This window comes from Ctenopharyngodon idella, chromosome 15 (assembly GCF_019924925.1).
Source record: "Ctenopharyngodon idella isolate HZGC_01 chromosome 15, HZGC01, whole genome shotgun sequence".
Taxonomy (NCBI): domain Eukaryota; kingdom Metazoa; phylum Chordata; class Actinopteri; order Cypriniformes; family Xenocyprididae; genus Ctenopharyngodon; species Ctenopharyngodon idella.
The window spans coordinates 24,637,760-24,651,172 of record NC_067234.1 but is presented as its reverse complement, the minus strand read 5'-3'; the positions used below and the strand labels follow the sequence as shown (position 1 = coordinate 24,651,172).

The following is a 13,413-nucleotide window of genomic DNA, read 5'->3' as shown; positions in this document are numbered from 1 at the left end:
TCCTTAGCAATGCATATCCAATCACAAAAATCATTTTTTGATGTATTTACGGTAGGAAATTTACAAAATATCTTCATGGAACATGATCTTTACTTAATATCCTAATGATTTTTTGCATAAAAGAAAAATCGTTAATTTTGACCCATACAATGTATTGTTGGCTATTGCTACAAATATACCCTTGCGACTTATGACTGGTTTTGTGGTCCAGGGTCACAAATAGTATAGAAAGGAAGTACAAAGGGCAAGGCACTTTGGGGGATTCAAATGTCAGATGTTGGTAAATGTGTAGCAGAGCTCGGTTAGACTTGATGCCGGTTATCAGAGTAAATGGACAAAAAAGAATGAGTGTGACAAAATGTCAACAAAATTCTTCTTCTTTAATTCTATTACTTTATATTATTATCTTTGACATGCCTTACCATGTTTAATGGTTAGTGTGTGAGATGGTAAGTGGAGCTGAACAGTGGCTTTAGGCCACATAATGGTCCTCCACACCCTAAGCACAACACCAGCACACATTCTTCCACAAAGACACAGTCAGACGGCCTGTGGTCACACTGATCTCTCTGTACGGCCGGACTCTCTCAAGCCCTCTTTGAGATAGAAATCTGCCTGTGGTATTAGTGGCCTTATCAGCCTCACACACCGACTTCAGGCTGGAGGTGGAGGGATGGGGGAGTCAGTATCAACTCATCCAAGATGAATTCCACACATTCCAGACCGGATAGGCCAGAAGCCAGTTCTTTCTCTCTCAATGCATCCACTCCCAATGGAGAACAGCAGAAAGCAGAGAGAGATTTTTTTGACTGTTAAAGGGGTTGTATGATACCTGGTCCATTAAGAGTTTTTGGGGGGCTGAAAACAATCAATTCATCACCCTCATGTCATTCCAAACCTCTATGATATTTTGAAGTTTTGAAAAATGTATCTGTTTTTTTGGTCCATGTAATAAAAGTCAATGGGATTCCAAGTGTTGTTTTGGACCCCATTGACTTTCATTACATGGACCAAAACATTCTTTAAAATATCTTCTTTTGTGTTTTTCAGAAGAAATAAAATCATGCAGGTTTGGAACAACATTTGTGAATAAATAATGACAGAATTATCATTTTTGGTTGAACTACCCCCTTAAAAACCATGTTTTCAGAATTGTTACACAGAGTGAGAGCAAGATCCAGAGAGAGCGAGTTAAAGAGAGAGGGAGCGGTGGGGAACAGTAATAGTAAAGTAAACTTGATTAGCCGCCCACATTCCTGAGGTCCTACAGCTCAGTTTGCAGTTCCTGGCAGGGTCAGCTGTATCCAGCGACGGCCAACGTGACATCCAACCACACGCTGTTATATCAAACAAATTCACGTCCACCTGAGCCAGAGTCAAAGTCCACAGACGTACCTTGGATTCCATAGAGTCTGTTGAGTCGTGACCGTCTGGCCTCATCTGCGTACGGCACTGCCAACCACGGCATCTCGCTGAAGTACTGCGTAAACGACTCCTCCGACCTATATCACAAGACATATCTGCATGTTTAAAGTGTCCTCCACATTTAAAATAATGAAAGTGAAAGTGACATGTGGCCAAGTATGGTGTCACATACTCAGAATTTGTGCTCTGCATTTCACCCATCCAAGTGCACACACACAGCAGTGAGTATTTAACACACACCGTGAACTCACACCCGGAGCAGTGGGCAGCCATTTTTGCTGTGGCGCCCGGGGAGTGATTGGGCGTTAGGTGTCTTTCTCAAGGGCACCTCAGTTTTGAGTAATGAGAGTGGAAGAAAGCTCTGTCAAATACTATAGATATAGAAAACCGGTTCACTCCTATTACTTGTGAATGGGAGAAACTGCACCGCGCAATATGGCGGAATAAGTCCCGCCTTCTAAGTAGAAGAGCCAATCGCTGATTGGTAAAGTCATTGCGTCACTGCAGCTGCCGTTAGAAGTTCCCATAGAAACCTGAGACTCATGCTTAGGACTGCACATGCAAGACATTGGCTGGTCTAGCTTGAAAAATAAGATTTTTTTAACGCTATTTGAGTACAAGAAACAACATTCATAGGACAGTTCATGTTAGATTTTGTTGCTGATTTGAAATATGTTATTTAATTGTGAGTTCGGCAAGCAGTTTTAGAGATTTCAGGATTTCCCTATTCAAAGAGATAGGACTTGGTCTTGGATGCCCGAAATAGCTGCCCGGAGGCGTTTCAAATATGGCCGCCAAGTGAACAGACTTTCCTTGAAAGAGACTGTTCATTCACTCCCACACCTACATTTCCTGCTGGTAATGAGAATCGAACCCACAACCTTCGGGTTACAAGTCCGACTCTCATATATGGCTGATATTATGTGCAAAAGTTAAGAATGCACCATATATCAGTGCCATATGAATTATCGGCTGATATTAGAGATTTTTTATTTATTACTATCGGTTGATATTGTACTGTACATAACTGTACATAGGCCAATACTGGATATTTAATTGCGCTCATTTTCCTCATTTTTACATTTAGATTACCTTTGCCAACATCCAATGCTCACTTAAAAGTTAATCTTTAACACTTAATTAATAATTTAATAACACTGTTAAATGTAATATTTAGCAAATCTCAAAACTAATATCCATTTTTCATACTGTACATAATGTTGTGATGCCTAAATTCACTTGAAGCATTGAAAATGATTGTTTTTAGTGTTTTACTTTTTATTTATTAAAGGGTTAGTTCACCCAGAAATAAAAATTCTGTAATTTATTACTCATCCTCATATCGTTCTATACCCGTAAGACCTTCGTTCATCTTTGGAACACAAATTAAGATATTTTTGATAAAATCTGATGGCTCAGTGAGGCCTAGCAATATAATTAACACAGAAAGCTACTAAAGACGTATTTAAAACAGTTCATGTGATTACAGTGGTTCAACCTTAATGTTATGAAGCAACGAGAATACTTTTCGTGTTCCAAAAAAAACAAAAACAAAATAACGAGTCGACTTTATTCAACAATATCTAGTGATGGGCAATTTCAAAACACTGCTTCATGAAGATTCGAAGCTTAACGAATCTTTTGATTCGAATCAGTGGTTCGGAGCGTGTATCAAACTGCCAAAGTCGTATTATTTCAGTAAACGAGGCTTCGTTATATCTTAAGTGTTTCGAAACGTTTCGAAATTTCAATAGTTCATGCGACTTTGGCAGTTTGATACATGCTCCGAACCACTGATTCGAAACAAAAGATTCGTAAAGCTTAAAATTTTCATGAAGCAGTGTTTTGAAATCGCCCATCAGTAGATATTGTTGAATAAAGTTGTTATTTTGTTTTTTTGGTGCACAAAAAGTATTCTTGTTGCTTCATAACATTAAGGTTGAACCACTGTAGTCACATGAACTGTTTTAAATATAACTTTAGTGCCTTTCTGGGCATCTGAAAGTGTTAATTATCTTGCTGTCAATGGAGGCCTCACTGAGCCATCAGATTTTATCAAAAATATCTTAATTTGTGTTCCGAAGATGAACGAAGGTCTTACGGGTGTGGAACAACATGAGGGTGAGTAATTAATGACAGAATTTTCATTTTCGGGTGAACTAACCGTTTAAGACAAAACAGTATAAAATTTTAACATCAGCCATTTATTGGTGATGAAAATAATTATCGGCCAGAATCTGAATTATCAGTGCATCCAAAAGTCCAAAAGTCTGAGACCACACTGAAAATCAGAGATTCAAAATAAATTTAAACCTGAAAATTTCTAAGTTTAGGATGAAAATTTAAATAAAAAAATTGTATGGCATAAAAGGAATCCACTGAAATTGTTATGCTACTAACATAATTTGTAATGAAATAAAAAAAAAAAAAAAAAAAAAAAAAAAAATAAAGCATTTTTAAAATACAAGTTTCTTACCTATCAGCACTGACAAACACAATCTCAAATTTGTGTCCTGCTTCTTTCACTTTCCGGTATGATTCCACCAACACTCGGGTTAGACTGCGACAAGGAGGACACTGCGGGAGAAAACCCACACATAAACACACACAAACACATACATAAGTTATGACAAGATCTCCTAAAGGGTTTCTGATAATAAACAGCACTTAGTGGCCTAGTGAGTGCCCAGAGCACTTAATATTACTCTCCCTGCAGTTCAACACTCTTTTAAGAAAAAAAAAAACAAAACAAATGTGAATAGGGCCTGGAAGAGCTTTTAAACTCATCCACTCTTTTATGGCTTGGAGGTATTTTGTGCTGCATGTTTTTTTCTTGTCACAAGAGTGCTACATACAGCCTGACATGCTTCACTCAGCTCTCTTCAAGAGCTCTCCAGGCCTTTGACCACCGGCAGGCCCACACCGAACGAAAGCTCAGCAGATTCACGCAGAACTCAAACGCCTGTCATTCACAAAGTTTTAAATATCCTCCGGCCCTTCTGCCTTTCTTTATCAAATATTTAGGCAGATCTGATTAATGCTTCCAGCCACCAGTATGCGAGTAGTACTCATTTACCATATTTAAATCCCTTCCACAGATTTCCCTGACAACATCAGCGCAGAAAATGCAATAAAAAAAGTCTGCAGATTTTGTCTAGGTCTAATTATCAGAATGAATTAGACAGGAAGAGACTTTTTTGTAACATCATAAATGTCACTTTTGATCAAGTTAATGCATCCTTGCTGAATAAAAGTATTAAAAAATATCTTGTAGACCTAAACTTTTGAACGGCAGTGTACATTTAACAGAATTCAACTATATAGTTTCATGTAAACCTATTATATAACATAAAACAGTAATCATTTGTAAGGATTAAATCTAATGTAATTTAATAGTAAAAGTAACCATGATTGAATGTTCATCTGATCATCTGATAATAGAATTTACCACAACACACACCACAAACTGTAATATATAATGAATTTATAATGTTTTATAAGGTTACAACTGAACAATGTTGACCTTTCAAAGATGGTGGTGCTGTTGACTTATCAATCAGCTGAATGTGGCATTAAGGTATTCATATTCATGAGCCGAACAATCAGACTTGATCAACAATTTCAGTCTGTAGAAAACTAAAAATCACCCCCATTAAAATAAATGTCTAACTGGAAATGGTCGATTTGACGCACATTACGTTTCAATGTACATTGCAGCTCCAAAGTTGCAGCTTCATTTCTATCTGTCTCTGTGTGTTTCTTTACAGATACAGAGACACAAAGCAAAAGCACAAAGCTACAAACTCTTCCTCAGTTTCCTTGAGGTCAACTGAGGTTGTTTTCAAATGGAGAAAAAAAAATTGGCATTAGTATAATCGACGGCAACAGTATGTCCAGGCACACTTAGTCTTATAACAGTCACTTTAATAGAGGTTCACTTTACGCTGGTTAGGAGTGAGGAATGTGGTGTTGGAATAATAAACTGAAAAATAGAGCCTGGTTTTGTGGCTCATCTTCACAATTTGTCTGGGTTTTGAAAAGGGGGGACTGGAAAAACAAGCTCCCGCTACTGTGGCGGCTGCCCTGTCGACTGGCACTAGCAGTGCCCGCGTTTGCCGAAGCGACGAGAAACGCTGTCAGTCAAGAAACCGTTCCACCATGAACGTGAATGAGTGCGTCACATACTGGCCTGAGTGTACGGAGTGACTTTTACAGTGGGAAATAACAGGGTGTCTGTGGAAAAGGTTTCATATGATGGGAAACCCAAGAGGAACACTAACACCACTGAGCTTTGATATCCGATTCATGGATTTGTGAGAAAAAAATGACTCTTATGAACTGGTTCTTTTAAAAGACTCAATCAAAAAGATTCATGAAACAACCTCAAATGTGCACATGAGTTAAAGGGATAGTTCACACAAAAATAAAAATCATTTACTCACCCTCATGTTGTTCCAAACCTGTATGAGTTCTGTTGAACACAAAAGAAGATATTTTAAAAAATGTTGGTAACCAGACAGTTGATGGTACTAGCCATAGTATTTTTTTTTTTCCTACTATGGAAGTTAATGGCTACTGTCAACTGTCTGGTTACCAACATTCTTCTTTTGTGTTCAACAGAAGAAAGAAGCTCAGGTTTGGAACAACATGAGGGTGATTAAATGATGACAGAATTTTCATTTTTGGGTGAACTATCCCTTTGAAAGATGCTTGAATCAGTCAGCGAATCGTTCAGAGCCATTAATGACTTCCTCACTGAACCATGAGTCATTTTCATGTCCGATTCTGTTACTGTGTTTTCTACTAATTTACTAACCAGTGTTATTTTAGTATCATTGAGATATTATTATAGTTTTTATTAATATTTTTCATTAGTTACATCAAGTTGAACTAAATTAAAATGAGAAATGTGACAAGCTGAAATAAAATTAGACAGCAACTTTGTCTCCAAAGTACAGCTAGGTTAGGAACACTAACACAAAAAGCACTCACCCAGTGTGCAGAGAAGTAAACTCCCACGTAGGACCCCTCCAGGGCACCGCTGTCTGCCGTCTGTCGGTTGTTCCTGAGCAAGGGCCCGGCCACCACCTCCGCAAAGGGCTTCGGCCCCCAGGGGAACTCCAGGCCTGCAGGACGGGTGGGAGCAGAGAAGAGCAGGACTCTGATTACTGTCACACAATCCTTCTTTCACTGCCAGCACAGCACATGCATATGTCATTCATATATTTATAATACACACGAGCCTATCCTCTGGATCCTGATAGCACATGGAAATCAAACGCTGCTACAGATGCGAATGGGAGCAGAAGGAAATATCAGGTCTTAATGTGAAAGTCCACCAGTTTTTTTTAAATATTACATAACTATTTAAAAATGCTGTTTATGCTACCTGTCTACAGCAAACAGAGAAAAAAATGCTTCTTCCCTTTTGCCAAAACTTCAACACCCACAATGCCCTGGGCATGTTGCCATCCAAGGGCACTCCCACCATTCTGCTATGGATACACTTACCAGAGTCAAATACAACCTTGCTTTAGTAGGAAATACTTCTTAGTAAACTTATAGTCATAATGGTGTTGACTTGTATTGTTCCCGGGTGCAAGAATTCAAAGAGTAAACGTTTAGCAGGAGTGAGTTACTTTCATTTTCCAGTGAAAGATCCAGCGCATTGTAGGCAGCGGCTAAAGACTAAGAATTGTAAATACAGAGAGAACGCCGCAATGGGAAAATTTGAAAAATCTCTGTGTTTGTAGTCAATATTTCAAACTCGATGACCATGAACACTATTTTAGCCAAACGGAGGGGAAAAACTGCCGTTCTGTCAGTTACGCCCAACCCCCCGAATCAAAATCAGATCAGAATGATCAAAATCAGTGAATTATTACATTACTGATCTGGTTCTCAAGTTCAACTCACTGAATCAATGATCCAGTTTCAATGGTTCTCAAGTTGACAGTTCACCAGCAGGGATGTTTGTCAGTGAATTATGACTTAAATGTCGGTCTATCAGTTCTACAAATCTATCCTATGGAATAAAGCTTGGTATATAGCACTATTTATGGAACATTTTTATGTTGCTTTTTGGTATTTTTGGAGCTTAAAGGGATAGTTCAACCAAAAATTAAAATTCTGTCTGCTGAACACACACACAAACAGATATTTTGAAGAATGTTGGTAACCAAACAGCTGATGGACCCCATTGACTTCCACAGTATGGAAAAAAATACTATGGAAGTCAATGGGGTCCATTAACTGATATTCTTCACAATATCTTCTTTTGCGTTCAATAATTTGAGGGAGAGTAATTGATGACATCATTTTCATTTTTGGGTGAACTATGCTTTTAACAAACATGGCCACTTTAATATACCCTATGTTTTGGACCAAACTGTGAAATATCAAAGTGTCTTATTTCTTTGTTACAGGCTTTATTAGCTGGAAAGAACGAAAGCGCAGGCTGGGGTTTTGAACCTGCTCCTGTGCTGGCCACTGTGTACATGTTCACACACACACACACACACACACACACACACACACACACACACACTATACAAACACACCGGATATCGTATATGCTTTCAAACAAAAGCTCATGGCTATGTCATTACACTGAAAGCAAAGTCATCAATACTGCACGCCAGTGTTTCAGAATGTCACTGTGCTTCATGAATCACCGAGTTCATTTTTTCACTCTTACTGCTGGTAACTGCTGGAGCTGAGGCTCATTAAGCTGAGGAGGTGAATCTGTCATGTTGATCACCTGACAAATTCCACTGCATGAATGTTTTTATGCAAATACAACGGCTCTCTGCTTTTCCAGACAAATAAATGTTTTTCACATGCAGAGAGAAGCTGCAGATGACACCACTCAAGTGAGCCGAGGGCTATCAAATGCATACAGCTCTTCAAATACCAGTACCATACAGACAGGTGAAGAGCAATGAAGGACAACCATGTACCGTGGAGCCAAGTCAGGTATGCAGTGTGAGTTCCTGAGCATGTGAAAGTCAAGTAAAAGGGACAGCAAATAAATCATTCACAAACCCTAATATGTTTGTTTCAAACCTGTATGACTTTCCTTTTTTGTGGAACACAAAAGTAGTAATTTTGGAGAATCCACACGCAGGTTGTTTCCACCATGTAGTAATGCTGTCCATGTAGTGAACTCTGATTCATAAATAAATAGCTCAAATTCGTGTTTACTGAAAGAAAAAACTGAACTCTCATTTTAATCATTCATTTACTGATCTAGTGTGTGTACAGTGCGCATGGCGAAATTTAGTCATCCGCGTAGTATGCACACGGTCAGATTTTTCTGGCCCGGCCTGTTGTTTCACAATCGAAAAAGAAATGGAAGAGACAGAACACCAACAACAAACTACTGGAGACGCAACAACAATAGATGCCCACATTGACGAGTGCTTACATGAGGGAGATTTAGACATATGTGCAACTCTTTAATGAGTTTAAATGAGTACAAAGACATTTTTATCATTCATAACTTCTGGAGAGACAGTGCAGACACTGGACAGATGAATGAATCTTTCTAGTGTGCATGCGCCGAGTGCTTGAGTTTTAAAGGCTACACGTTTGGCTGTGCGCATACAAGTGTTCGAGTCAAAACTTGTATACTTTGGGCTTAACTTAACTCAGCTCAAAAAATAAGTGAAAGTGACATGTCAAGGCCAAGTATGGTAAACCCACACTCAGAATTCGTCCTCTGCATTTAACCCATCCATGTTAGTGCACACACACATTAGGAGTAGTGCACACACACACACACACACACACACTGCAAACAGTGGACACACACCCGAAACAGTGGGCAGTCATTTTTGCTGTGGTGCCCGGGGAGTGAATGGGGTTAGATGCCTTGCTCAAGGGCACCTCAGACATTTCCTGCTGGTATTGAGAATTGAACCCACAACCTTCAGGTTACGAGTCTGACTCTCTAACCATTAGGCCAGGACTGCCCCAAAAAGTAATAAATGGAATAAAAATATTATTAATGGAAAAGACAAAACAACAACAACAGACGCCTGTGTTGACAAGTGCTTGTGCGTGGGGTTTAAGAGATACTCACAACTCTTGTTTTTATTGATCATAACTTCCAGAGAGAAATAGAGCAGACACTGGAAAAGGATGAAACTTTCTAGTGCAAATGCCTGTGTACACACATGCTATCAAATGGACTTAACTTCTGTGTCACAACTGAAGTGAACTTTGTGCTTTAGAATATGGGGCATAAGCTGTATAGACAAGTTTTATGCTGCATTTTTAGTGTTATTGTGCCATTTTTGGAGATTCTTAAAATAGTTCTCCTTGAGTGTTTAACAGAAGAAAAAAAAAAACAGCATAAAGGCCTTTGCACACTGAGTCCGAAATTTTCGTATGCATTTTTCGTATTAGTGATCCTAAAAATTCGTCACGCACAGAGACCTTGCACACTGAGTGCGATGCGTATTAATGAATCCGTTGCGAAACAATTCGCAAAATAATACAAAATGAAGTCTTTAAGCAGTGAGCATGATTTAGTTGTCCTCTCTCTTCTTAAAAAGACAAAAAGAAAGAGAAAATATTGGGTACATCCAATCCTGAGATTGCGTAGAGAGGAAGGAGAGTTCCACCTCATCAAGGAGCTGCGGAATTATCCCGAGTGTTTCAAAGTTTACTTCAGGATGTCAGTGCCTCAGTTTGATGCTTTGCTAGCGATACTGGCACACTCTATCTTTATAATCTGTCTCTTTCCGTACTTTGTTTGTCATACAGTGCTACTGCTTTGTGCTGTAGACGACGTGGATCAACTTGGCATTGGGGATTTTGGCGTTCGCGTACTCTGAATTGTCAAAACTTCTCAAAATACGTGCCACGGATGCGAAAAACGCAGAAAATCAAACCTGATCCGAATTTTTTTATGACGGACGAAAGTTTCGGAGGCAGTGTGCAAACGTGATTGACATAACGTGAGGTCGTATTTATTTTTTAACGTGCGAAAGTTTCGCATGCGAATTTCGGACTCAGTGTGCAAAGGCCTTAAGTGTTTGGAACAACAAGAGGGTAAGTTAATGTGACTGGTCCCACTCGCACCCCTCTGAGCGGGAATCGAACTAGCGTCACACGCTTGGGAGGCCTAACAAGGACGCTAAAGAACGCAGCCTCTAGCATTAGCATCTAGTCACTAGTGTGCCTCTTGAGGCCAGGGGAGTGAGGTTTACCACTTTACTAGCTGGACTCCATTACATTAATAATAAAACAAGTTTCTTTTTTAGGTGATCTATCCCTTTAAACCCTTTAGAGAGCGAGTGGGTGAAAAATTGAACTCTGGTACTCACCTTTTGGATCATCTCTCACCACAAGCAAGCCGTTCCGACAGACCACCTTCCCCGTGGCAGCATCGATAAACACCAGAGAGGGAATACTGGTCACCTTGTACTTGTTCCATAGCTTCATCTACAAAAAGAAAAGACAGACATTGACTGAGATGAGAGACTGAGAATCAAAAGATATTCAAAAGGAATTTGACTGAAAGAATGAGGAGTGGGAATGTGTATGTTAGAAAGCGAGAGCATAATTCATCTTGGCTCATTTCTCTTTTTTCAAAGCTTTTTTGCCTTTTTAACCATTAGAGATACAATCATTGCTTTCCCATCTTTCCACGTGAGGCTTAAAAAAGGCTATAAAACGTCTTCCTCTCACTCTGAAGTATAAAGAGACTCAGAAATGTGGCGAGTTGAATTAAGTGTTATCCGCAGCTGAGGCGAGCCGGCAAAGAATTAGCTGAGGGCCAGAATCAAACATCTACAGGGCTGATTCAACTTTAAAGAGACTGGCATCTGAGGAAATTTGAGGGGAGCGCTTTATCTTTCTGTAGTCTCACTCAAACTGTGGCACACAGACTAAAAAGCCAGCGATTAAACCTTGCTCGACAGAGACGTTTGCCTGTGTAGTTTCATGGCTGTGGGCACCGCCGCCGTCTTCATCCTTTTGCCGGTGAGAAGAAACCTGGTAAATTATTCAGGACATGGACGTGCGAAGGTCTAATGGATGAAAGATGCCTATGAAAGTAAACTACAGTAACTGCAGCGGACTGATGCGAAACGTAGCGCATGAAACACAGGAGCTACGGACATGAATGATTTATCAAAACACTAGACACACATGCAGACTAGAGCCGTCAGTTGATATCATGTAGTTAATTTAAAAACATTATGCTAAAAAAATGTATTGAATTAAATCATTTTTGCTGAGAAAAGCCCCCATATAAAGAATATTTTTGCTGTAGTCCTACAAACTCTAAAAATTCTTTTAGACAAAGTGGCTTTATAAGCAGGGCCAAATTCCTCATCACAGTTACGTTCAGATCAGGGCCATGACTAATTGTACAGTAATTGACATTTTAAAGGGGTCCTTGATTATGATTTCACTTTTTTAACTTTAGTTAGTGTGTAATGTTGCTGTTTGAGCATAAACAACATCTGCAAAGTTACGATGCTTAATGTTCAATACAAAGGGAGATATTTTCTTTTACAGAAATCGCTTTTTAAGGACTACAACAAACGGCTGGTAGAAACTACAACAAGCTTCTTCTTGGGTTGTGACATCACAAACCCTAAAATTTACATAAACCCTGCCCCTGAGAACATGCAACAAAGGGGGCGAGGCCATGTTGGTCTGCTTCAGAGAAGAGGAAGAGTTGTTGTAGTAGAGTGTTGCTGCCATGCCGTCATTTTACGCCGGACTGCTTCACAAACGAGGGTCAATTCAACGCTGAAGATTAACAAGACAGCACATACTAGTCAATGAGTTGTAACTTCTTCCTGAGTCTCTCCATCAGTGTCCAACTCTGGTTTGAACAATGTAAGGCTGAACACAGTTACTGACAATCGTCATTTTGGCTGCGTGAGATCCTCCAGCTTTGTTGTTGTTGAGCAACCAAAGTGTGAGCTGTTAAAGCTCCGCTCTCTTCTGGAAACAGGTTGGGGAGCAGCAGCTCATTTGCATTTAAAGGGCCACACACAAAAACGGCGTGTTTTTGCTCACACCCAAACAGGGGCAAATTTGACAAGCTATAATAAATGATCTGTGGGGTATTTTGAGCTGAAACTTCAGAGACACATTCTGGGGACACCAGAGACTTATTACATCTTGTAAAAGAGGCATAATAAGACCCCTTTAAATAATTAATCACATTAAATTGATAAAACTGACAGCACTAGGGCTGAGTTAGGGCTGAAAATCGATATAGATACAGATTTGCTTTGATGCAATTTTGATTCACAGGTTACATGTCAGTTTGATTCTATATCATTTATGCAGCTTCATTTGGGTATATTTCTGTTTAATATCTATTTGCTAACATTTTCTGCTAATATTGTAAATAATACAGGACATTGCTTCAGACAGCTTCGTCATCTTTTGTGAACTATTCATTAAGATTCTAGCTGCACTGGTTATGCTCTTGATTCACTAAAGAGGACCACCTCATAAGTACCATTTGTGTGGTCATGATCCAGACTACCCTAGTCAAAAGGTAAAATATTATTTCTTTACACACAGCCACTGAAAATACTGTGGGCAAATGAAATGCTATGCTACACAGACGTATTGTAGTTTCAGTTAAAAATTTACAGAGTATGAAGTCAAATGTTAAATGTGGCTGAATACAAGAGTGGAGGTTCAAATGCTCTGTGTGATCAAACTCTTTGATGCATAGCTGATGAAATGTTTTCACCGGAGGAGAGTTTAGATGTGAAGAGGCAGTCAAAGAGTGTTACTCTGTTTCTTTAAGCCTGAAGGATTGTGTCCAGAGAACAGCTCCAACACAAACCTGCAGCGCTGCCATTGTCAACAGTCAAGTTGCTCACTCAATCATTGGCCTGTCTGCACCCAAACTTCTCACTCCGGCCTGAAGCGCAAGCGGCCTACGCTGCAAATCAGTGAGGTTAAAGGGCACAAACTGTGAAGGTCTCAAGTATCAACACTGCTGCT

At 39.4% G+C, this 13,413-nt stretch overlaps 1 protein-coding gene across 1 annotated transcript in view; it reads right to left on the bottom strand.

Moving 5' to 3' along the window:
• The window catches only part of nxn (nucleoredoxin), a 78,347-nt gene that overhangs the window by 8,980 nt on the left and 55,954 nt on the right, over positions 1-13,413 (bottom strand). Inside the window, exons 2-5 of the mRNA XM_051861957.1 lie at positions 10,758-10,875; positions 6,418-6,551; positions 3,902-4,002; positions 1,396-1,502 (exon numbers count right to left, since the gene is read on the bottom strand). Of these exons, the coding sequence (XP_051717917.1) occupies positions 1,396-1,502; positions 3,902-4,002; positions 6,418-6,551; positions 10,758-10,875 (460 nt within the window). The remainder of the gene's footprint in view (positions 1-1,395; positions 1,503-3,901; positions 4,003-6,417; positions 6,552-10,757; positions 10,876-13,413) is intronic.